The sequence below is a fragment of the Narcine bancroftii genome, chromosome 4 (genome assembly GCF_036971445.1).
Source record: "Narcine bancroftii isolate sNarBan1 chromosome 4, sNarBan1.hap1, whole genome shotgun sequence".
In the NCBI taxonomy this organism is placed as follows: Eukaryota; Metazoa; Chordata; class Chondrichthyes; order Torpediniformes; family Narcinidae; genus Narcine; species Narcine bancroftii.
In genome coordinates this window covers 118761566-118786431 of record NC_091472.1, presented here as the reverse complement: position 1 = coordinate 118786431, position 24866 = coordinate 118761566, and the positions used below count along the sequence as shown (strand labels likewise).

At 40.0% G+C, this 24866-nt stretch overlaps 1 protein-coding gene across 6 annotated transcripts in view; it reads left to right on the top strand.

The window, feature by feature from the left end:
• Nucleotides 1–24866, top strand: part of tango2 (transport and golgi organization 2 homolog (Drosophila)) — a 261525-nt gene that overhangs the window by 216655 nt on the left and 20004 nt on the right. For all 6 annotated transcript variants that reach the window (XM_069932596.1, XM_069932591.1, XM_069932593.1 and 3 more), the window contains one exon: nucleotides 15699–15769. In XM_069932596.1, the coding sequence (XP_069788697.1) occupies nucleotides 15699–15769 (71 nt within the window). The remainder of the gene's footprint in view (nucleotides 1–15698; nucleotides 15770–24866) is intronic.

Sequence of the window (24866 nt, the reverse complement as noted above, 5' to 3'; positions counted from 1 at the left end):
AACCTCCATGCCCAATGTTGTGGGACTCCAATCTATGATCAATATAAAAAAAAGTGATACATCTCCTCAATAGAAAGAATAAAAGAAAAAGAAACCCCATAACAGCAAAAAAAAACAAAAAAAAAAGAACTCTACCACAATACTACCTCCCTCAATTATGGGAAGTGACTAATGCCACAAAGTGGCCAATGACTTCAGAAGGAGAAGCAAACAAAACCACTTCCCCCGAACAGAACAATCAATATAAAACAGTAAATCATTTCAAGTATGATAAGCTTCCTCCAAATCTCTGTTGACTTAATCATCATCAATATCAATTTCAACCAACTGTTGACATTCCCTCTCTTGCACATCATTCTTCTTCTCTTCTTGGCTTTTCTTCTGTTTATTATCAGCCAAAGAATTAGCAAATGTAAGAGCTTCAGTATCTTCACTAAAAAACTGGGATTGAAAATCTCCATAAAAACCTTTAAAAATAAGTGTATCGAAAAGCAAATTTATATCCTTTCTTTCACAAAACAGCTTTGGCAGAATTAAACTCTTTATGATGTTTAATAATAGTTTGACTCAAATCTGCATAGAAAAAAACTATTATTCTTGACCACCAAAGGACCCTGATTTTTTTCTTGCATTTTGAACTGCAACCTTTAAATTCAGTTCCCTATCTTGATAATGCATAACATAACATAACATAACAATTACAGCACGGAAACAGGCCATTAGGCCCTTCTAGTCCGCACTGAACCAAACACCCCTTTCTAATCCCACCTCCCTGCACAATGCCCATAACCCTCCATCTTCCTCTCATCCATATACCTGTCCAACCTTTTCTTAAATAATACAATTGACTCCGCCGCCACTATTTCTCCCGGAAGATCATTCCACACAGCTACCACTCTCTGAGTAAAGAAGTTCCCCCTCATGTTACCTCTAAACCTCTGCCCCTTAATTCTTAACTCATGTCCTCTTGTTTTAAACTTTCCTCCTCTTAACGGAAATAGTCTATCCACATCCATTCTGTCTATCCCTTTCATAATCTTAAATACTTCTATCAAATCCCCTCTCAACCTTCTACGCTCCAAAGAATAAAGACCCAATCTGTCCAATCTCTCCCCATACTCCAGATGCTTAAACCCAGGCAACATTCTGGTAAACCTTCTCTGCACTCTCTCCACTCTGTTTATATCCTTCCTATAATTAGGCGACCAGAACTGCACACAGAACTCCAAATTAGGCCGCACCAACGTCTTATACAATCTCAACATCACCTCCCAACTCCTATATTCCATGCAATGATTGATAAAGGCCAGCATACTAAAAGCCTTCTTCACCACCCTATTCACGTGAGTTTCTACCTTCAGGGAATGATGTACCGTCACTCCTAAATCTTTCTGCTCTTCTGTATTCCTCAATGCTCTCCCATTTACCACATATGTCCTATTCTGATTCTTCTTACCAAAATGAAGCACCTCACACTTATCAGCATTAAATTCCATCTGCCATTTTTCAGCCCACTTTTCTAAGCAGCCCAAATCCCTCTGCACTCCTTGAAAACCTTCCTCATTATCCACTATTCCACCTATCTTAGTATCGTCTGCATATTTACTAATCCAATTCACCACCCCATCATCTAGATCATTAATGTATATAACGAACAACAATGGGCCCAATACAGATCCTTGAGGCACACCACTGGTCACCGGCCTCCAACCTGACAGACAATTATCCACTACCACTCTCTGGCCTCTCCCCTTCAGCCAATGTTCAATCCATTTGACTATCTCAAAATTTATACCCAAAGACTGCACCTTCCTAACCAACCTTCCATGTGGTACCTTATCGAAGGCCTTACTGAAGTCCATATAGACAACATCCACTGCGCTACTCTCATCCACATTCCTAGTCACCTCTTCAAAAAATTCAATCAGATTGGTCAAACATGACCTTCCTCCCACAAATCCATGTTGAGTGCTCCTGATCAGACCCTGTCTATCCAGATGTTTATAAGTACTATCTCTAAGAATTTTCTCCATTAATTTACCTACCACAGACGTCAAACTTACAGGCCGATAGTTGCCAGGCTTCCTCCTTGAACCCTTTTTAAATAACGGAACCACATGCGCAATGCGCCAATCCTCCGGCACTATCCCCATATCTAATGACATTTGAAAAATTACCGCCAGAGCCTCTGCTATTTCCTCCTTCACTTCTCTCAATGTCCTGGGGAAGATCCCGTCTGGTCCCGGAGACTTATCCATCTTTATATTCTTCAAAAGCCTTAAAACTACACCTTTTGTAATCTCTATATTCCCCATATTTACCCAATTTGCTTTTTTTATCCCACATCTCACAACATCCTTCTCCTTAGTGAATACCGAAGAAAAGAAACTGTTCAATATCTCCCCCATTTCTCTAGGTTCCACACACAGTTTTCCACTCTGATTTTCTAAGGGACCAATTTTGTCTCTAGCTTTCCTCTTACCATTAACATATTTGTAGAACTCTTTTGGATTAGTTTTCACCCTGCTTGCCATAGTTTTCTCGTACCTTCTTTTAGCTTTCCTAATTCCTCTCTTAAGATTCCTCTTACATTCAATGTATCTTTCAAACATCTCCTTAACTCCATGCTTCTTATATCTAATGTACGCCTCCCTTTTTCTTCGAACCAAGTTTCCAATATTCCTTGAAAACCACGGCTCTCTCAAACCTTTTGCCCCTCCTTTTAACCTAAGAGGAACATAAAGCTTTTGCACTCTCAAAATCTGATCTTTAAAAGACTTCCATCTCTCTACTACATCCTGCCCATAAAACAAATTGTCCCAATGCACACCCTGCAAGTCCTTTCGCATCTCCTCAAATCTAGCTTTTCCCCAATCAAAAACCTCAATCCTTGGCCCTGATTTCTCTCTTTCCATAATGACATTGAAGCTGATGGCATTATGATCACTGGACCCGAAGTGCTCGCCAACACTAACCTCCGTCACTTGACCCATCCCATTTGCCAACAGTAGATCTAACACTGCTCCTTCTCTGGTCGGCACCTCTACATATTGTTGTAAAAAACTATCTAGCACACATTTCACAAACTCTAACCCATCCATTCCTTTCACAGAATGTGTTTCCCAATCTATATGTGGAAAATTAAAATCTCCCATAATTACAACCCTGTGCTTATCACAAATATCTACTATCTCCCTACAGATTTGCTCCTCTAGGTCTCGGTCCCCTTCGGGTGGTCTATAATACACCCCTACAAGTGTAACCTCTCCTTTCCTACTCCTCAGTTCCACCCAAATAGCCTCCGTGGATGTGCCCTCTAATCTATCCTTCCTAGGCACCGCTGTAATATTTTCCCTGACAAGCAATGCAACCCCACCTCCTCTTGCCCCTCCGACTCTATCACACCACAAAAAAAGCATTGAGATACCTGATTAATACAGAACATGGCAGTTGTCCAGGAAAAGGCTTTTACCTAATTGCTCTGTGAGCTCTATCCAGTTCTAAACCGTTTGGAAACTATTCCTTTCCCAAAACATCAGGAATCTATTTCTGAAAGAATTGCACTGAGTCTACCCCTTCAAAATCCTCAGGCAACCCAACAAGTTTAGCATTATTTCTTTGGCTCTGATTCTCCAAAGCATCAGTCTTCTTTAATAAATCTTTTCGTTGTATTTCCCAACCAGTAAAAGAATCCTCCAACTATCCCATCCTTTCTTTACATTGCTCAACATCTGAAGTGCCATTTGATGAAGTAGACAAAGACGATGTGGTCAAACAATAATCATGGCTTTTATTAGCAGAAACTCATGGTACAATAATGAAAGACAATAGGTGCATACACAGTTATAGCCAAGGGGAGTATCCTTAACAGTAGAGATAATACACAGCCAATGTTAATACATCAAGGCTTGCCAGAGGGGAGATAGGCAGCTTGGCAGACATTCACCACAGTCTCCCCCTGGCAGAAGAAGGTTTAAAATCAAAAGGACAGCTGCTAGGAAAGACTGAAGCAATATCATGTTTGGCATTGAGAATACTCTAACAGCCAAAATATGCCAGTATCTAGCAATCAATTGAAATATAATGAGATATTTTATGAATATGTCAGCCTATCAGGTTGTTTACGAATTCTGGTGCTTCTTCTCAAAACAGATGGCTCCTTTACAACCTTGGGAACTGGTACAGTTCATGGGTCTGTAGTATGGAAGGACTGACTTCTGGACTCGCTCCAGAATCGCCAGCGTGAGGCAGTGGTGTCTCAGCATGGCCATCTGAAAGCTTACTAGGGGTCACAAGCTGGGGGGTGAGCCCAATTTCTCAGGCTCACTCTGAGTAGGGGTGTGAGGAAGGGGCGAACCAGGCAAGGCCAGATCTCTTAGAGGTACAGTGTCAGTACTCCCGTCTGGGAATTTAACATGAGCATAGTTGGGGTTGGTATGCAGTTGCTGAACTGGTTGGACTAGGGGGTCTGTTTTACGTGCCCAAGCATGGCTCAGATAAACAGGCTGGCCAGTCTTTAACAATTCCTGATTTCCTAGGAAAGGCAAACATATGTTCATGAGGTGTTTAATTTGTTGCAGTACACAATAATGACTGAATAGAATGTAGCGCCTCAGGCAGCATCTCCTGCCACAGGGTAACCATGTGTTTTTAAAGCAAGATTAACAGTCTTCCAGACTGTAGCATTACCCCTTTTGACCTGCCCATTGCCCTGCGGGTTGCAGCTCATGGCTGGTGGCAATCCCCTTCCGTAGCAGAGCTCGCCGCAGTTCAGCGCTCATGAATGCTGAGCCCCTATCGGTATGAATGTAATTGGGAAAACCAAAAATGCTGAAAATTCTGTCAAGTTACTTAATGACAGACGCTGACAAGACGTCAGGGGAGGGTATCACAAAGGGAAACCTGGAATATTTATCAATTACAGTAAGGAAATATACATTTTTGTTGTTGGAAGGTAATGGTCCTTTAAAATTTAAGCTAATCCTCTCAAAAGGTTGGGTTGCCTTGATGAGAGTGGCCTCCAGAGCTTTGAAGTATTGTGGTTTGCATTCTGCGCAAACGGGACAGATTTTAATTAGTTTCCTGACTTCTTCCAGAGAGTAAGGAAGGTTGTTAGCCCTTATGTAGTGGAAGAACCTCGGGATTCCTGGGTGGCACAGTCTGCTATGGATCTCTTTTAGCCCCTCCAGCTGAGCACCAGCAGCAAATCGTGACAATGCGTCAGAGGGATCATTTAACCTGCCTGGTCTGTACTGGATCTCATAATTATAAGCTGAAAGTTCTATTCGCCAGTGTGGCATCTTATCGGTCTTGATTTTACTTTTGTGTTTAGTACTGAACATGTAGGCTACAGATTTCTGATCAGTGACAAGAGTAAATTTTCTGCCGGCTAGAAAGTGTCTCCAGTAGCGAACAGCTTCAATAATAGCCTAGGCTTCTTTTTCAATGGCAGGATGTTTAAGTTCAGGTCCGCGTAACGTGCGGGAGAAGAATGCCACAGGTCTGCCCTTTTGATTAAGGGTTCCTGCCAAGGCACAATCTGAGGCATCAGTTTCCACTTGGAATAGGACATCCTCGTCAATGGACGAGAGTGCAGCTTTGGCAATATCAGCTTTAATTCTCTCGAAAGCCTTCAAGGCCATTGGAGAGAGAGGAAAAGATTTAGTGTCAAACGGAGGGCATGCCTTCATGGCGTAGTCCCGAACCCATTTGCAGTAGTAAGAAAAGAATCCCAGACACTTTTAAGGGCTTTTGCTGTCTGGGGGTGGTAACTTCTTAAGGGGGGCCATTCTTTCCGGGTCGGGGCGGATTTCGCCCTTGCGGACAATGTAGCCCAGAATGGGTAGCTCTGTCGCGTTGAACACACATTTGCCCTTGTTAAATGTAAGGTTGAGTTCTTTAGCTATTGCTAGAAATTTCTATAATTTGTTGTCGTGCTCAGCCTGTGTTTTCCCAGATAGTGACATTATCCAGATAGGGAAACGTACCCTGTAACTCATACGTCCTAACAATCTTATCCATTTCCCTCTGAAACATGGACACACCATTAGTGACCCCAAAATGTACCCTTTTAAACTGGTATAACCCCCCCCATCAGCCTCAAAAGCCGTATAGGGCCATTCCCTTTTCTTAATGGGGATTTGGTGATAAGTTGCTTTGAGGTCGATAGTGGAGTACACTTTGTATTGCGCTATCTGATTAATAATTTCATTGATGCATGGCAGGGGGTAGGCATCCAGGTTCGTGTAACGGTTGATTGTCTGGCTGTAGTCAATAGCCAGTCGTTTCTTACTGTGATTTTTCACGACTACCACTCGGGCCCGCCACGGACTCTTACTAGGTTCAATTACTCCCTCTTAAGCAGTCTCTGGGTCTCCGCTTTGATAAACTCACGATCCTCTTTGCTGTAAGATCGGCGCTTAGTGGCAATCACTGAAAAGGGAAAGAGCTTTGATCTTTAATGCGAACAGACTGCAGTAACTAGCGCGAGGGATGGTAAATGTGGGTGGCCCACCGAAATTTAACACTACACTGTTCATCTGAGATTGAATATCTAACCCCAATAACACAGGGGCACAAAGCTCCAGCATAATAAAGACCCACACATCAGCAAGGCAATGTCCCTGGAAATTTAAAGTAACTTTACACTTGTCCCGTACAGTTTTTGTAAGTTCACTACAAGCCATCGATATCTTTTGGTTTGCTCGATATCTCCGCAAATTTAAGGCTCTGGCAACTCTCTCGTGGATGTAGCTGTCAGTACTCCCCAAGTCTATTAGACAATCAATAGTCTCACCATTCACCACCCCCTTTATAGTCGATTGTTCCAGTCCATAACATCCCCCAAGCTTTACAGTCAATTGGGCTATCACAAGGGATCTCACCTCGCCGTCACTTGAAGTCGATTCAGCCTGCTCATCTGAAGATTCCCCCTTTTCACAGTTGTCTTCCATTCCTGCAGCTCCAGGATGCATTTTCTTAGTGCTTCTCTTCTTCTTATCAGTGCTTTTCACCTTACACACTTTAGCGAAGTGGCCGAGTTTTCCACAATAGCTGTAGGTAGCAAATCAAGCCAGGCACTTCTGTCTGGGGTACTAGCTCTTATCACAGAAGTTGCATTTTTCAGGAGTTCGCCCTTTTCTTTCCTTTGGGGTTCCAGCACTCCTGGATGTTTCCTTTTTGGTTTCTAGCATTTCACTTGACTGCATGGCACTTCTCAGTGTTTTGGCCAGAGTGACTGCCTGGTCGTAGGTTAAGGGCTCCGTCTCCAGCAGCCTCTGTCAGATGTAACTGGAGTCAATCCCATTGACAAAAGCATCCAGCTTCAAGGCATTGTGGTGTTGTTGCACATTGACTGCCCTGACATCACATTCATTTGCCAGTGAGTTGAGAGCCAGTACATAGGCAGCATCACTTTCCCTGGGTTTCTGGTGTCTAGTCAGCAACTGGTGTCAAGCAAGCACCACATTCCGTGGCGCTACATAGTAAGCAATCAGACATTCCCGGGCTATAGCCAGAGTAGTAGCTCCTTGCGTTAGGGCGAAAGGGACCTCACCCAGCAGAGACTTCATGTGGCCCCACTGATTCACCTCATCAACCACGTTGTTTCGAGCCATGTAGTAATCGAAACAAGCAATCCAGTGGTTGAAAATTTCTCTGGCCCTCGGGGCAAACTAATCGATTATCAGCCGCTCTGGCTTGAGTGCTGCATCCATCTCTGCTAATAAAATTGAAGTGCCAGTTGATGAAGTGGACAAAGACGATGTGGTCAAACAATATTAATATGGCTTTTATTAGCAGAAACTCATGGTACAATAATGAAAGACAATAGGTGCATACACAGTCATACCCAAGGGGAGTGTCCTTAACAGTAGAGATAATGCACAGCCAATGTTAGTACAGCAAGGCTCACCAGAGGGGAGTCAGGCAGCTTGGTAGACATTCACAGCGTCATCGTTACAATCATGGAAGTCCTCTTCAATCTTCTTCACTTTATCCACCAGCTTCACACACTTTGCCACGTCAGACTTAATAGTTAGCATTTCCTCTTTCGTGCCAATAAATTGATTAATCAAAGATGAAAAACCTTGATTCATTTGCTTTGAAATAATTTCTATTTGTTTAGACAAAAAATCTAACTGAACTGCAGGGTCTGGATAATGAGAAGTTTCAGACTCCTCCTGAACATATATAGATAAGGGCCTACCTTTATAGATCACAGTTTCCTCTTCTTCTGTGCCTGGATAAGCCTCTTCTTCTTCAGTTCCACTGATGACTTCACCTTCTTCTTCCTCTGTAGAAAGTGTTGACATCTCAACCCATCTGCAAGGTCTAGACCTCTCTCTCAATGGTCCAGCATCACTGGGCCGCAAGAAATCGGTCCCCTTTGCACCACGGGCCAAACTTGATGTAACGCACATGAGCGTAGTTTCGCGCATGTGCAATTTTTATTCGTAGTCTGAGGGAAAACGTCTCTGGGCTCCGGTGCCATCTTTGCCAACACGCCGAGGAGTCGGTGCCAGAGTCAACTGTACCTTTCCTGAAGATGGTCTCTGTGGTTGTGGATGATGAGAAGTCGACCTCCAGGCTCCATCTCAAATGTTGGCCCAAATTCTTCAGTAGTTGATGGTTGCTTCTGGATCATTTTTTTTAAAACTGAGACTTTATTTTTCTCATTATTTCAGTTAACAGTGCTTTATAAAATTATTTAATATTTTAAAAAAACTTAACAAAACTTTAAAAATCAGGTTTTTACCAGTTCTGTCGAGAGAGGTGATCCTCATGTCTCCCACCTACACCATCATGCCACGCCCCCATACTTTGATTTGTTGCCTAGAGCTGGGCCACTAACTTGCGCATCTCAGATATGGTGAGTGGGCCTTGAGTTCAGCCATGGTTTCCATTAGGAGAACCCACAGTTTATTCTCTTCAATATGCATTTATCCACACACTTGTGATGACAGTGGTGTATCTGTGAAGGTTGGCCTCTGAATATGGATCAACCTACTACTCAAAGTAGTCGCTTAGGATGTCATCTTTTTCCTCAGATCAGCAATGTACAACTTTTATTACCAGGTTCTCTTGCCTCAACCTTTGTTGTTGGAAATGTGGAGATAATAAAATGGGTAGGATTTGTGTAATTATGGGTCCTTGTGACTCTAAAAACATTTTTGAGTGATGTGTAAATAACATATTTTCATTAAATGTTTCTTTTTCTTCATCTTTAAACCCATTAAAACTGTCCATGAAAACTGTCTAATTCATTCTGCTCTCTTGACTTTTCTCCTGCAATTCTGTAAATGTTTTCAAATATTCATCCAATCCCCTTCTGAAAATTCCAATCGACTCTGTTTCCATGACCCTTTCAAGAAGAATTTTCCACATCATAAACTCTCAGCAAGAAAAAGATATGCCCAGATTGTGAACATATTTCAATTCTTTTGCTACATCAAGCATGAAATGATACAGTCCTAAACCCAAAGTAATGAAATAACAAGTGGAATACACAAATGTGTAGTTTGTAACATGTAACTTTGTGTCGCCAACATTTGGGTAAGGATTTGGGGGATTGTTTGACTTTTTTTTAAATGCAAAGTTTGCTCATAGCTAAATATATTTTCATGCTTAACTGCAGAAACCTTCCAATTAAAACCTCCCAACGCTGTGGTGACTTGTTAATACAGAGACTTTGGTTCAATAGATTTTCATTCTGAATCAGAATGTTCTAAAAATTCCAGATTGATATTGCTCTCCTGCTGTTGTTGATGTGCTTCACTGCTCTGATGACCTATGACATCAGCAGTTTTAAAATGAGCAGCATCAGCGAGCCATCAATGTTGGATTCATTCTCCACATCAGCATTGACATGCTGAATAAAAAACAGTCCACATTTGCAAATGCATAGAGATAAAAACGTGAGGTTTCTTCTATTGTTACAGATCAAACAAATTATTATGCCTGTTTTGCTGGCATTTTCTCATCTTTGCTTTCTCCATCTCAGATGCAAAGCAGGCTCAGGCCTGGTCAGTACTTGCCTAAGAACCCAAGTGTTGTAGGTTTCTGTGAGGGGCACTGGACAAAATGGCGGCTCTCTGTCTGCCTTACGGTAGACAAAAGTTAAAGAATTTCATGTTTGTTACATTCTAAATATAGTATTACGTGGCAATAATGGGACCTTTACCTTTATATTATCTACTTTATTTACTCTTCTGGGCTTCTGTATTAAGCAGTAGGTATTACTCATAATCTCATTTTCTTTGCCTTATCTCATGCTATGTATGTGGTGCTACCACTATGTGCTGTATGGGCTGGCCTGCCCCCTGAACCTGTGACTCCTTCCTCCCAGATATCCCCATAAAGGCTGTTATGCCCAAACCCCTCCCTCAGTACCTGCCTTGGAACTTTAAGGTGATTAAAACTTATTGAAGCTTATTAATCACAAATCTCTGCCTGATTGTGTTTAATTAGTAGTACAATTTAATCACCTTAATTTTAGACCATGGACAAGGTAGTACAGGTGGATAGATTAGACACCAACCCCAAGGATCCGGAGGCCTCGACTAAATTCGGCCAGTGGGTGCACTGCCTCATTACATTCATGAGGCGCAACGACTGTGGAGCAAAGAAGACAAGAGGGAAGTTCTCTTTGCTCAAGTCAACAATAAGAGACTTTGCAGAAGCAGAACCGGGCCTCAACGAACTTTATATATGCACGATTCCTCTTGGGCAGCTGAGAACAAGCACTGGGTGAGTCGATTGATGAATATATGTGGGCACAGTGGCAGCTGGGGTGAGCCTACAACTGCCAAGGAATCTCTGCAGCAGCCAACATCGTAGGCCTAATACGGGACGAGAGGGTGACTGGGTTCAGTTCTGACTATATCAGACAGAGGCTACTAGAAAAGGGCGGTTCTCTTAGCTCTTAAATCAAAAGTACTACCCACCTCCAGGTGGTAAGACGCCCTCCCCAATGTGCTCCGTGCCACCAGGCCCCTTCTCTGTATGGCCACGAACACAACACCACATGAAAGGCTCTTTTCCTTCCCCAGGAAGTCGGCATCCGGAACTACACTAATGTCCTGGCTGATGAACCCTGGGCTGGAGCTGCTCTGCAGGCACTTCAGACACCACAAAACTGACCCTCCAATCAAGAAGATCCACCTCCTCCATGCCAACCTCCAATATGCCAATGTGAAGTATCAGAATGGTCGACAGGACACCGTCTCCATCTTGGACCTGGTGCATGCAGGAGACCCCTTGACCAACCGGCCAAATGGCACCCAATTTCGTTCCCCAAACTCCTACCGACCCGAACAGCACCATGATATCAACAGCCCCTCAGACACCGGAGGCACTGCCTGTTGCACAAGATACCACCCAGGAATCGACAGCTGTGCCACACCAGACCCTGCAATGGTCGCAGTGACAGACAAGACCACCAGACTGGCTGAACGTGTAAGGGACTTTGGAACTGCAATGAACATTAAACCACACCACTTTGTTTAAAAAGGAGGGGTGAATGTGGTGCTACCACTATGTGTAAAGATGTATATATGTGCTGTATGGACTGGCCGACCCCCTTAAGCTGTGACTCCTCCATCCCAGATATTCCCATAAGGATGTTGTGCCCAAACCCTTACCTCAGTACCTGCCTTGGAACCGGGCCAGCAAAATGCAAGCTGTGCTGACACTGTAAGGTTATTAAACCCTATTAATCATGATTCTCTGACTGATTGTGGTTGATTGGTAGTAGAAGGTACAGTTGTCTTCCAAAGTGCTCCAGATTTGACAACACTCCCACCTCCACCCCCCCAGTTTGTTTAACCCTGAAACACTTCAATTTCATAGGTGAAATTTTGAGAGTACAGAGTTTGTATGTTCCCTGTCAGGATTAAAGGCAAGGCTAGCAGGCATTGGGAACCTTGGTTTTCGAGGGATATTGGGGATCTGGTGTAGAAGAAGAGAGAGGCGTATAATAGGTATAGGCCACATGGAGCAAATGAGGTACTTGAGGAGTATAAAAAAAAGTAAGAAAAAAAAACTCAAGAAAGTTATCAGGAAGGCTAAAAGAAGACATGAGGTTGCTTTGATAGACAATGTGAAGGAAAATCCTCAGGGTTTCTATGGATATATTAAGAGCAAAAGGATAGTAAGGAACAAAATTGATCCCCTTGAAGATCAGAGTGGTCGGCTTCATATGGTGCCAAAAATAGATGGGGGAGATCTTAAATGGTTTATTTTCATCAGTATTCACTCAACAAAGTTGTGAGAAGTAAGGAAAACAAGCAGTGAGGCTATGGAACCTATACAGATTAAAGAAGAGGAAGTGCATGCTGTCTTAAAGCAAATAGGGGGGGGGGGGGGAATCCCCAGAACCTGACAAGATATTCCCTCGGACCTTGAGGGAGGCTAATGTCGAAATGGCAGGGGCTCTGCAGAAGTATTTAAAATTTCCTTAGCCACAGGTGTTGTGCGGAAGGATTGGAAGGGAGCTCACATTGTTCCGTTGTTTAAAAAAGGCTCCAAGAGTAACCCTGGAAATTATAGGCTAGTGAGCCTGACCTCAGTAGTATGCAAATTATTGGAAGATGTTCTAAGAGATCGGATAAACAATTATTTGGATAGCCAGAAACTGATTAGGGATATTTAACATGGCTTTGTGCATGGTAGATCATGTTTAGCAAATCTTATAATTTTTCAAGGAGGTTACCTAGAAAGTTGATGAAGGAAAGACTGTGGATGTTGTCTACATGGACTTCAGTAAGGCCTTTGACAAGGTCCTAAATGGAAGGTTGGTCAGCAAGGTTCAAATGCTTGGTATTCATGGAGAAGTAGTGAACTGGCTTCAACAATGGCTGGATAGCAAAAACCAGAGAGTAGTGGTGGATGATTGCTTCTCTGACTGGAGGCCTGTGACTCATGGTATGCCTCAGGGATTGGTGCTGGGACCATTGTTGTTTGACATCTATATCAATGATCTGGATGATAATGTGGCAAATTGGATCATCAAGTTTGGAGATGACAGTAAGTTTTGAGGTGATATGGACAATGAAGAAGGTTTTCAGAGCTTGCAGGGGCATCTAGACCAGCTGGGAAAATGGGCTGAAAAAGGCAGATGGAATTTGATGCAGACAAGTGTGAGGTGTTGCATTTTGGAAGGAGAAACCAAGAAAGGACATACACAGTGAATGGTAGGGCACTGAGGAGTATGGTGGAACAGAGGGATCTGGGAATACAGATACATAATTCCCTGAAAGTGCCATCACAGATAGATAGGGTTGTAAAGAGAGCTTTTGGCATATTGGCCTTCATAAATCAAAGTATTGAGTACAAGATTTGGAATGTAATGGTAAAGTTGTATAAGACATTGATGAGGCCAAATTTGGAGTATTGTTTGCATTTTTGGTCACCAAACTACAGGAAAGATATCAATAAGATGGAAAGAGTGCAGAGAAGATTTACTAGGATGTTGCCCGGACTTCGGGAACTGAGTTACAGGGAAAGGTTAAACAGATTAGGACTTTATTCCCTGAAGTGTAGAAGATTTGATAGGTGACTTTATAATTATGAGGGGAATAGACAGAGTAAATGTAGATAGGCTTTGTCCACTGAGGGTAGGTGAGATACAAACCAAAGGACATGGGTTAAAAGTGAAAGGAGAAAAATGTAGTGGGAGCATGAGGGGAAACTTCTTCACACAGTGAGTGGTGAGAGTGTGCAATGAGCTGCCAGTTGAAGTGGTGAATGTGGGCTCAATTTTAACATTTAAGAAGAATTTGGACAGGTACATGAATGGGAGAGATATGGAGGGTTGTGGACTGGGTGCAGGTCAGTGGGACTAGGCAAAAAAAAAAAAGTTTTGCACAGACTAGTGGGGCCTGTTTCTGTGTTGTGATGTCCTATGGTTCCCCCTTGAATGACTTCCATTTGTTCTGACATTGATTTACCTTCAAATTACTGTTTCCAGTCCACTTTGTCAAGTCCCCTCTGCAATAAAATGGCCTTTCCTCATTTTAAAACCTTTAATCCTCTGCTATCTTTCATCTTCTAAAGCCAGAATAACGTGAATTATGATAGTTGTTGTCGAATTACTCTTTCAATACTTTTGAGGACATAGGTTTAATGTGAGAGGAGAGAAATTGAAGAGACAAATTTTTCACTCAGGGTGGTCTGTTTCTGGAAAGAGGTACCAGATGAAACTGTCAAAGTGGGCACAATTTTCAGAGGTACTGGAGTGCTTCTCTGGTGAGCTCTGGCAGCACTGCACCCCAGTGCACACAAGCATATAAATAAATAAACATAAAGCATATAAAAAAGTAAATAAACACCAGTAGTGGATTAACTTTTACCCGGGCCCTAGGCAGAGCTTGAAATTTTAAAAAGTGGGCACAATTTCAACATTCAAAAGACAGTTTTATGGATTGGAAGGGCTTAAATGACATGGAGGAGCCCAGAATGCCATTTTGGTTGACATGGATAAGTTGGGGAAGGACCATGCTGTTTTCCATCTGTCTAATTTTATAACTTAACATCAAATCCAGAATTTCTCTCACCATCATTCTCCGTGTTCTTGTGTAGCCTGCTCCAATCTGTCCAAAAAGGTTCTCCTCTCTGCAGTTTAGGAATTCTGTGCCATTTGCACTTCTTACATTGTCTTTATCCCAGTGAAGTGTTAGTGTCATTGAAACCTTCCTCTCTTGCTGTCTCAGTGCTCTGGTGTATATCTAACATTTTCTGACAGATTTGCTCTTCTACATCCTCTTGAGGTTGATAACCCATTCACAACAGGATAGTGTTCCATTTTTTCATTGCAGTGTTTTACCTATATAGCTTCATTTCTTTTAACTGTGATTTGTCTTCATAGTCAAGTTTATTGTCACATGCTCAGATTCAGTGATAAAGGTTGTTTTGTGAGCAGACCATTATGCACAAGTAAGACACAGTGCAGAGTTCAGAAAGAGGTTGGTTGTTATGAAGTAAAGCCTTTTGCCATTTTGAGGTTAGTTTAGGGGTTTGATAACTGTCGGAACAAAATTGTCCATGGATGTAGTGATATGTACCCTTGATTCTTCTTCCTGATAGGAGGGGTGCATGACTGAGTTGAAATGAGTCTAATAATGCTTTTCCAAGCCATAGATGGACGGGCAGGCATGTGTGATGGCCTGAGCCATGTTCACAACTCTCGAAATTTCTTGTCGTCTTAGGTGGGGCCGTTCCTGTGCCACACAGTGATACACCCTGATAGGATGCTTCCTATGGTGGACTTACAGAAATTACCAGATGCATAATGATCTGAACCATGTTGAGACAAAACCTGTGGCTCTTGTGAAAGAAATTTTGGAATTGACCTTAACCTTAATTTCTACAACTGACTAGGAAAAACCCCACAGATTACCTGCCTTTAAAGGGTTGTTTGCTATAAAAGTAATCAAGAGGAAGAAAACTTAGATTACCAAAGTTCAGACTGGGCCCATGCTTTGAATGACATGGGCCCAGTCTGAACCTTGGTTATCTAAATAAGACTGCACTGGTAAAATGAGCAATGTAATAACCATCAAAATAATTTGATCTGTTCCAAGACATCCTAATAATCACAATTCCAAAACACCCCAAGGGCATTCTAGTTCAAATCACCACTTGTAATCATCAGTCCTGCACAAAGGAAAGCAATCTCTGAAACAAATTTTGTTATTTTGCAGCAACACCAAAGAAGATACGGTGAGTTACTATGGGAATAGAAGTAACCAGGAGCCAAGAGTACTGGAGCCAGGTTTGTGTTTTAATAACCAAGTTAACTTTTTATTGAAATATTAATTTAGAACTTTATATTGCATATAAAAATGTGTTGCCTACTTATCCCAAGTTTGATCTGAAGGAGACTTATTGATCTCGCCACTTAAGGAAATTCAAACTTAAATCCCTGCCTTCACTGCCAAGCAAGATGTTCTTATCCTCTGTAGAAAAATGATGACAGATCCTTCTCTAAACCACATGTGCTATTGTGAGACCTGAAGTCGTTAATACCGGTTTCTTTAGCATAAAAACAATTTTTTTTTCACTGTCTTTGCAAAAGTCCCGATTATGTCTACTAAGTTTTTAATGTCAGATGAATGTAATATATTTATCCAAATGTCTACATATGGATCACTATATGTATTTACAGAGGAGGTGGATATTTTAGTAAGTTTGTAGAACTGAGGACAAAGTGGAATGATCACAGAAGAGGTGACAAGACATGGAGCAGATCAAGAAGCCAAGTGTCGTCATCCTGTTTCTGTTTTCTTCTGTTCTTGAATTAAATATATGTGTGTGCATTTAGTATAATCTCATCTGGCAACATCCTTGTGTTCATCTTTTTAGAGTCGGGGAACCAAAATTGACAATACTTTCAGATATTAATATACAAATGAAAAAGTGTTTTTGAGTAGGTATAAATACATTTCCCATCTCTAGGATAAGCATGATTGGAATCTTTTATAAATTCAGCTGGAATTGATGTTTGAATGCCTTGTCACTGTTGACCATGCTTCTAAATAAAGTGCCAGCACTATGTCAAAAGTTATTTGTCTTAGTTACCTACACCATGTGAAATGGCCACTGCAAGGTTCCAGAATATGGTCTGAACAAGTCAGTGGAATCCACTTACTGACATGTTATAGGAATCAATCATTGCCAATTCAAACAGGAGTGCTTCTCCTGGTGCAGACTTCTTATGGGAAGTTTGGCCTTTCAACAAATTTTTTTTTTTTTTCAAAATTTTGTTGTAGGAATTGGGGAATTCTCTCAGTTCAGGTGTGGGCCTTGAAATTCAATTGTACAGTGCACTTCTGGTCTCCTCACCTAAGACAGGATCAACTTTTGATTAACGGAACGGAGTCAAGATGTATCAGAAGGATACCTGGGATGGCGGATTTATCGCATGAGGAGAGATTCAGTTGACTAGGAATTTACTCTCTCAAGTTTAGAATAATTGGAGTTGGGTGGCAAAGTTAGCCTAGTGGTTAGAGCCATGTTTTTAGAATGCCAGCTGCTCGGTTTTGAATCTGGTGCTGTCTGCAAGGAGTTTGTGTATTCTCTCTGTGGACCTGCATTGGTTTCCTCCAGGTGCTCAGGTTTCCTCCCACCCTTCAAAACGGATGGAGTTGTTAATTAATTGGGGTATTTGGACGGCACAGACTCATGGGCTGGAAGGGCCTGATACAATGCTCTATGTCTATATTTTTAAAAAATCTCATAGACAGAGAACATCCACAAAATTCTTTGGGACTGATTTTTCTTTTCATGTTGAGTGTCTAGAATGAGGGTTCAAAATGCTAAAATAAGGGATTGACTTTAAAGATGAGAAGAAATCCATTAATTCAGAGGGTAGTGAAATTTTGGAATTCTCCACCTGACACTGTGGAAATTCAGTTCAAGGGAGGCTGATCATTCTTTGGATATCAAAGAATATGAATAGGGCACAGAAATGGAACCAGGATGAAAGATCAGCTGTAATATTTTTGAATGGTAGAATATTCAGAGGAGACCAAATGGTCTATTCCTCCTTTTATTTCTTTGTGCTCCATAGTTGTCTCTCTTTGGCTTGGCTTCGCGGATGAAGATTTATGGAGGGGTAATGTCCACGTCAGCTGCAGGCTCGTTTGTGGCTGACAAGTCCGATGCGGGACAGGCAGACACGGTTGCAAGGGAAAATTGGTTGGTTGGGGTTGGGTGTTGGGTTTTTCCTCCTTTGTCTTTTGTCAGTGAGGTGGGCATAATTGTACAGTAATATCAAATCCATTGCTTGACAAGGTTAACACTTCCAAGTGTTTGTACCATACAATGGGAATTTGAATCCTGTCTTTCTCAATATATGACATATCTCCAAGTGAAAGTTTTTCATGACACATCATTTAGTATGCAATGCATGTTTTAAATCACAACTACAGCAGTGCACATATATCACAGGGAGACATCACGAGTCCAGATCAGAATATCAGCTGTTAATGACAGAATGCATTTTCCCTGAGTCACTATGGAATGTTCCATCTTCCCTGAAGCACTAATGAGCCAGATGTATGTTTTGCTTGTTGCCTCTGTTAGGCTCTGATACTTTTATATCAATTTCCATTTGCTATCGTGGAGTGAAACACAAAAGACTGCAGATGCTGTGATTGTAGTAAAGACACAAAAATGTTGGAGGAACTCAGCAGATCTTGCAGCATCCATAGGAGGTAGAGATATATAACGAACCTTTCAGGGCTGAGCCCCTTTTCCAGATATCAGTTACCTTGAAGAAGAGCTCAACCCTAAAATGTTGGTTATCTATCTTTATCTTCCCGATGGATGCTCTGTGAGACCTGCTCTAGCATTTCTGCATTTTTACTATTTGCTATTGTGTCCAGTTTGTGTGTTGATTAACAAAGTGTCCCCTTCCAAGTCTGTCCTGCCACTCCTATCATTGTGTTTGCCTATTCAGCATCTTAAAAAGGTTCTTCTCAAAACTGCTACTTTAAGACATCCCATTATCCCAGAAGTTTATGCTTCTTAATGAATCCTAAAACTAAAATCAGTTAACATACATAATTGTCATAAAGTCCAGAAAATTGTGTTCTTTACCTGAAAGAAACTGATCAGGGCCCTCTGCACCACCTTATTTTAACATGTGATTCTTTTTTTTTTAAATATTTTAGTTATGGTTTTTCAAACGTTAACTCAAACAGTTATCAACATTATCACTGTCAATGTTAACAGTATCAGTATTGATTGCAGTTTACAATTATCAGTTTTATACAAAGTTTTCTGAAAGAGTTCAAGCTCTTTCTATCCCCTTCCCTCTCCCACACACACTTAACACTTAACTAACCACAGTTACACATAAAATTCAAGACACTCACAACAAAGATGTAAGACATCTATCAGGGTTTTATGGGTTTGTCACAACATGGCAGTTCAGTGTTTTCTTCTCTTGACTTTTCCTGGTTGGGATCGGATTGACCCTATAATCTTGCTCCCATGGAATTTAAGTATGGTTGCCAAATTTTCAAAAAAGTGTTATACTTTTTTCTTAAATTGTAAGTAATTTTCTTCAGGGGAACACAGCTTTGCATTTCTGTGTTCCAGGAAGTAATGCTCAGGCAGAAGTTGGGCTTCCAGGTAACTACTATGCACTAACTGGCCACTGTCAATGCGATCACCACGAATTAGATTTAAAATTTGGACAGATTCATTGTAAGTCTATTATGTTCCCCAACAGGAGCAACTCTTGGTCCTGTGGGAATTCTTTACCTATAATATTTTTCTAGGACTTGGCCTAGTTCCACCCAAAAGGGTCTTCCCTTGGTACATGTCCAAGTTGTGTGCACAAAGGTTCCTCTCTCAATGCCACATCTAAAGCATTGGTCTGACAATTCTAATTTAGATCTGTTCAATTTTTGTGGTGTCAGGTACAGATGGTGTCAAAGGTTGTATTGTACCAGCCTGTACCGTGCATTATTGATTGCAGACATGTTGATCTGATATAAGTTGGACCAGCACCATTCATCAATTATTATTTCTAGGTCTGATCCCACGTCTGCCTTGATTTGTGAAGGCCTGGTTGAGGTCCTTCCGCTTGGAGCAAGAAATACATTGCCGAGATGAACTTACGTGTGTTCCTCCTTCGAATCATGGCCTCAATGTCACTGCAAGTTGATAGGGCCACAGTTCGACCTAATTTGTCCTGCAGAAACTATCTGAAGTGAGCAGGGGAACGTCTTATTTGATAAATCATACTTATGCCCGAGTTGTTCAAATGACATTAGCTGCCTCCCGCTCGTAACAGTCCTCCATGCACCTGATGCTAATGCGACACCAGGTGTCCAGGATCTTATTACCTACCATCAATGGTATTTGGAGTCAGGGGTGTTTTGGGGACAGCCCCCTTTGATTCTAGATATTGGTTAATTTTATTCCAAATGAAGATAATTTGTTTTAGTATAGGGCTACCTGTTTTCCCAGATAATAATTTAGTGTTCCATTTATAAATAAAGTCCTCTGCTACCTTCTCACCTACCCCATGCAGATCAATTTGTGCCCAGGATGGTACACCTCTCCCTTCAAAGAGTGGGCTGGGCTGCCCAATATTACTTCTGACATTTGTAATCCTCCCAGGCTGTAATCTCAGGTCATTTTTTCTATGGAGCCCCTGGCTACCTTTCCATTCCATAGGAATTTCCATAATCATGAGAGCAAATTTTGAAAGAATTCCCAGGGCAATGCCACATGCAGTGTCTGAAAGAGGTACTGAAGTCTCGGAAACATATTTTTTTTTGAATATTTTATTTATAATTTTTCATACAGGCTTGTAGTCATATACTGTGTGCTGCCAACAATGGCAGTTCACAATCTCCTATAGATGTACATATATTCCTTTTCTCTAGGACTATATATACAAGCCCGCGTCATTGCCCACCTCCCTCCCCCCACCTATAAAACTAAACAATTCGTTCATGCTACAATGTCGACAACAATAACAAGCACTAACAATCAGGAAATGAATAAGAATACAAATAATAAAAATAAACAGGGATTATCATGGCTCAACGGGCAGCTTCTGGGTCATCTTTTCTTGATTGGGATCAGTGCAGAAGAGAAGAAGCCGCAGCAGAGAACGGTAGAACAATCACTTCCAAACACATTCATTTTAACACAGTTGACGCTTTCCACCAAAGTTATGGGCAGGAACATCCACCTATTTAAGTCCTCCTCAAGAGGGTATAATTTAGTTTATACAAATTATTCAAGTTGTCTATTCTGACTCCTAGATATGTGATTCCATTTTGTGACCACTTGAAATAACTGTTTTCTTTTTTTTAAATATTTTATTTTTGGTTTTCAAACATATATCAAATATACATCTTTTACGTAAATAAAATAAAGAAGTATACTTACAGCTTACACATAAAAAAATTATTTTTTCTTTAAAAATACAATTTTTAAAATAAATATCTGTATATCAATATAACAAATGCTTTTTAAACATAAGGCAGATAAAACAAATTTTTCAAACAATAAATATTCTAGCCCCCCCCACTACCCCCTTCCCTTTAACACAAAAATTAGATGAATATTGTGTTTTTCCATCCACCATCAGAGCTTACAATCTATATTCTATTAAAAAAGATATAAAATCGAGGGAAGACCATGAATCTACAGCAGCATTATTGTACTTGTGCACAAACATAATTCAAGAAAGATTGCCAGATCTTGAGGAATGTATCATATTTTTTCTTATATTATGTGTGATCTTTTCCATCGTGCCAGAGCAATCGGTATATCTGACTTCCATGTAACTGCTACACATTTCTTGGCAATCGCCAATGCAATCTTAATAAAAAATATTTGAAACTCTATGAGGTTATTGCTAATATCCATAAAATTTCCCAGTAAATATAGTTTGGGCTAACTGGAGAGTTAACTCTGATAATCCTTGTTAAGACTTCTGATATTTCTTGCCAGAAAGAATCAACTTTCCTACATGACCATACAAAGTGGAGAAATGTTCCTTCTTGTATTTCACATTGAAAGCATCTATCTGATATTTCTGGTTTTGATTTGTGTAGTCTTTGTGGGGTCAAATATAATTGAAACAAAAAATTATACTGTACCAAGCCATACCGCGCATTAATAATTGAGGTTACCCCATCTTTGCATCATTCAGACCAAAATTGTTCTGCTATATTCCCTACCAGATCTGCTTCCCATCTTTCTCTTGATCTATGTAATCCAGGCTTTTTCCCTTCCATTTATAAGACATAATACATTTGGGTAATAAATTTGGGTATATTACCCATCCATAACGTGTGTTCCAATTCACTTACTCCTGGAGGATTGCAATCCGGGCCACGTCCTCTAGTTTTTCTACCCCTTGTTCGAGCAAGCGCAGCCTCACTTCATTCGATCTGAGCCCGCCCACATAGGCATCCCGGACGAGATCCTTAATTGCAGACAACAAAGGAAAGTACCATTTGGAATTCCATAGATTTGCTTCATTTGTTCAAATTACATTAAGACACCATCTTTGTAGCAGTCCGCGATATGGCCAATCCCCTTTTGTAGCCATATATTTAGAATCCTATTTCCCATTATCATAGGTAGCACCAGGTTACTATATAATGTTGATCCCAACGAAATTCCAATTATCCTTCCTATATTATCATTAATATCCAGCCAAATTTTTACCATATGAATCAATATAGGGTTTAAGTCTTTTTTCCTAATTAATTTTAAATTCCATTTATAAATAAAATCTTTAATCACAGTTTCATCCATTCCTTGTAATCCAATATTTACCCATTTTGGTGGGTTTGTATCAAAGAAAGATGCCAAAAATTTTAATTGTGCAGCCAAGTAATTTTTAAAATCTGGGAGTGCAGATGGATTGGTTTATGATCCTATGCCAATTTTTCTAATGCTATTCTTGGTACTTTATTATTCCATAGGAATTGACTTATTAAATTATTTATTGTCTTAAAAAACTTTTTTGGTAAATGTATTGGTATCGATTGGAAGAAATATTGAATTTTTGGCATAATCTTCATTTTCATACAATTAACTTTCCCTATTAACATTAGAGGCAGGTCCTTCCATTTTTGTAGACCTTGTTGTATTTTTGCCAGCAGGGAAGAGTAGTTCAATTTGTACAAATTATTCAAATTGTTATCAAGCATAATTCCCAGATATTTGATCCCTTCACTTTTCCATTTGAGAATACAGTTTGCTTTATATTGTTCATAATCATGATTTATTTCAGGCAGAATTTCACTTTTATCTATATTTATTGTCGATCCTGATACTCTTCCATACTTTATTAAACTTTCCTGCAATTTTTCCAGCGATTTCCCGGGTTCAGATATGTACATTAATAGATCATCGGCAAACAAACTTATTTTGTGTTCATCTTGACTGACCTCAAAGACTTTAATTTCCTCCCTAGTGAAGTTTAAATCCAATTCTTATCTATCATTATCATTCAGTTTCGGGAGTTCCACATGATCTAGAAATTCCTCTATTTTAGTCTCATCTCCCAGTGAGTCGGATTTATTTAAATTTCTATAATATTGTCTGAATATTTCATTTATTTCTTTCTAGTTATATGTGGCTGATTCTGCAGCCTTCAATTGCCATGCCAATATTTTATGTGCCCTTTCTCCTAATTGGTAATATTTTTGTTTTGTGTTTAATATTGTCTTTTCTGCTCTGTATTTTTGTAAAGTGTTATATTGAATTTTCTTATTTTCCATTGTTCTATATTTGTCTTGTTCCCTGTTCTTTGATATTCTTTTTCTAATTCTCCTATTTCTTTCTCCAATTTATTCACTTTGGCATTAAACTCTCTTTTAATCTATTTTGTGAATGAAATGATTTGTCCTTGTAGGTATGCCTTTAAAATATCCCATATCAAAAAGCTATTGTGAATTGATCCTAAATTTGTTTCACAAAAAATTTCAATCTGTTGCCTTATAAATTGTTTAAAATCCTTCCTTTTTAACAACAGCATATTCAATCGCCAGCTATACATACTTTCTTGTTTCTCTGGTATTTTTAAGGTTAGTGGTTTAAGGTTAATTTAAGTGTAATCTGGGTAGGTATTCCATTTTTTCTACTCTATCCTTTGTTGTGGTTTTTAGATGTCTAAAATTGAGTCATGAATTGTGGAAAATTCTTCAGAAAAGTTTAAGCCTTTATTTGTAAACGAAAGCTGAGACAAATCAAAGCCTGGACTCTGAAATGCCTGTTGCTATGAGACACTGCCCTTTTTTTTATATTATAGTCCTGACTTAATCACATTTCTGCACCCAATCATTCATAACCTCGTATCTTAACAAGATGTCATCCCTTGGCTCGCTACAATTATTTTCATTATTCTCCACCCATTAATCTAATCATGTTTAGAACAACGTATTTCATCATATCCAGCCACCTGCTGCCTTCTATTCATTACTGTGGCCTTTGTAGTAAATACATAACAGATTATTACTTTTGTAACATAGTGTGTGTAAATTGTTACATAATAATGGATAGTAGTTCATGTGGTTTATTTTCCATACCTTCAGACTCGACAATAGCAAAAACAAGTCTATTCTTGTATGTGAAACATGCATTTTAGAATAAAACAAGTAGTCTCTTTCCTTGGGATTGGATTGCCTCTGTAGATCTGTCAAATTTAAATCTTTCATATATGAATCAGTTAGCTTAGCCGCCTTAGCTCTTGTTACTGTTCTTGTTGACTTATCAAGTATTGGGTCAGGACAAAAATTAAAGTCTCCTCCGATCAGTATATTTTGCATTACCTCTGCTATTTTAAAAAACACATCCTTCTTAAAGGCCTCGACATTGTAATTTGGAGCATAAATATTCATCAATGTCCATGATTCGGAATAAATTTTGCCATTTATCATTATATATTGCCCGCTTGATCTTTTGAAATATTTTCTATAACAATTGGAACATTTTTATTGATTAAAAGTGCTACTCCCCCTGCTTTTGAATTAAATGATGAAGAAAAGACCTGTTCTACCTATAATCATTTTAGTTTATCATGTTTGACTTTCATGAGACGTGTTTCTTGGAGAAATATCACATCAGCTTTCAGCTTTTTTAAATATGTAAGTATTCTTTTCATCTTGACCAAATCTTTTAAACCATTAACATTAAACTTATAAATTTCAATGTCTTATCCATAGCAGCATTTTGTAAATTCTGTGCAAATAAATAATTATGTAAACAGTTTCATGATCTATGCCCTCTCATTAAAAATTGTGCAACCTCCGCTCTGATGGTGACGTAGGCAGTACCTGAAGCCCACGAAGAAAAGTACACAGAAACCTCCAGGGATGAAGAAAAAG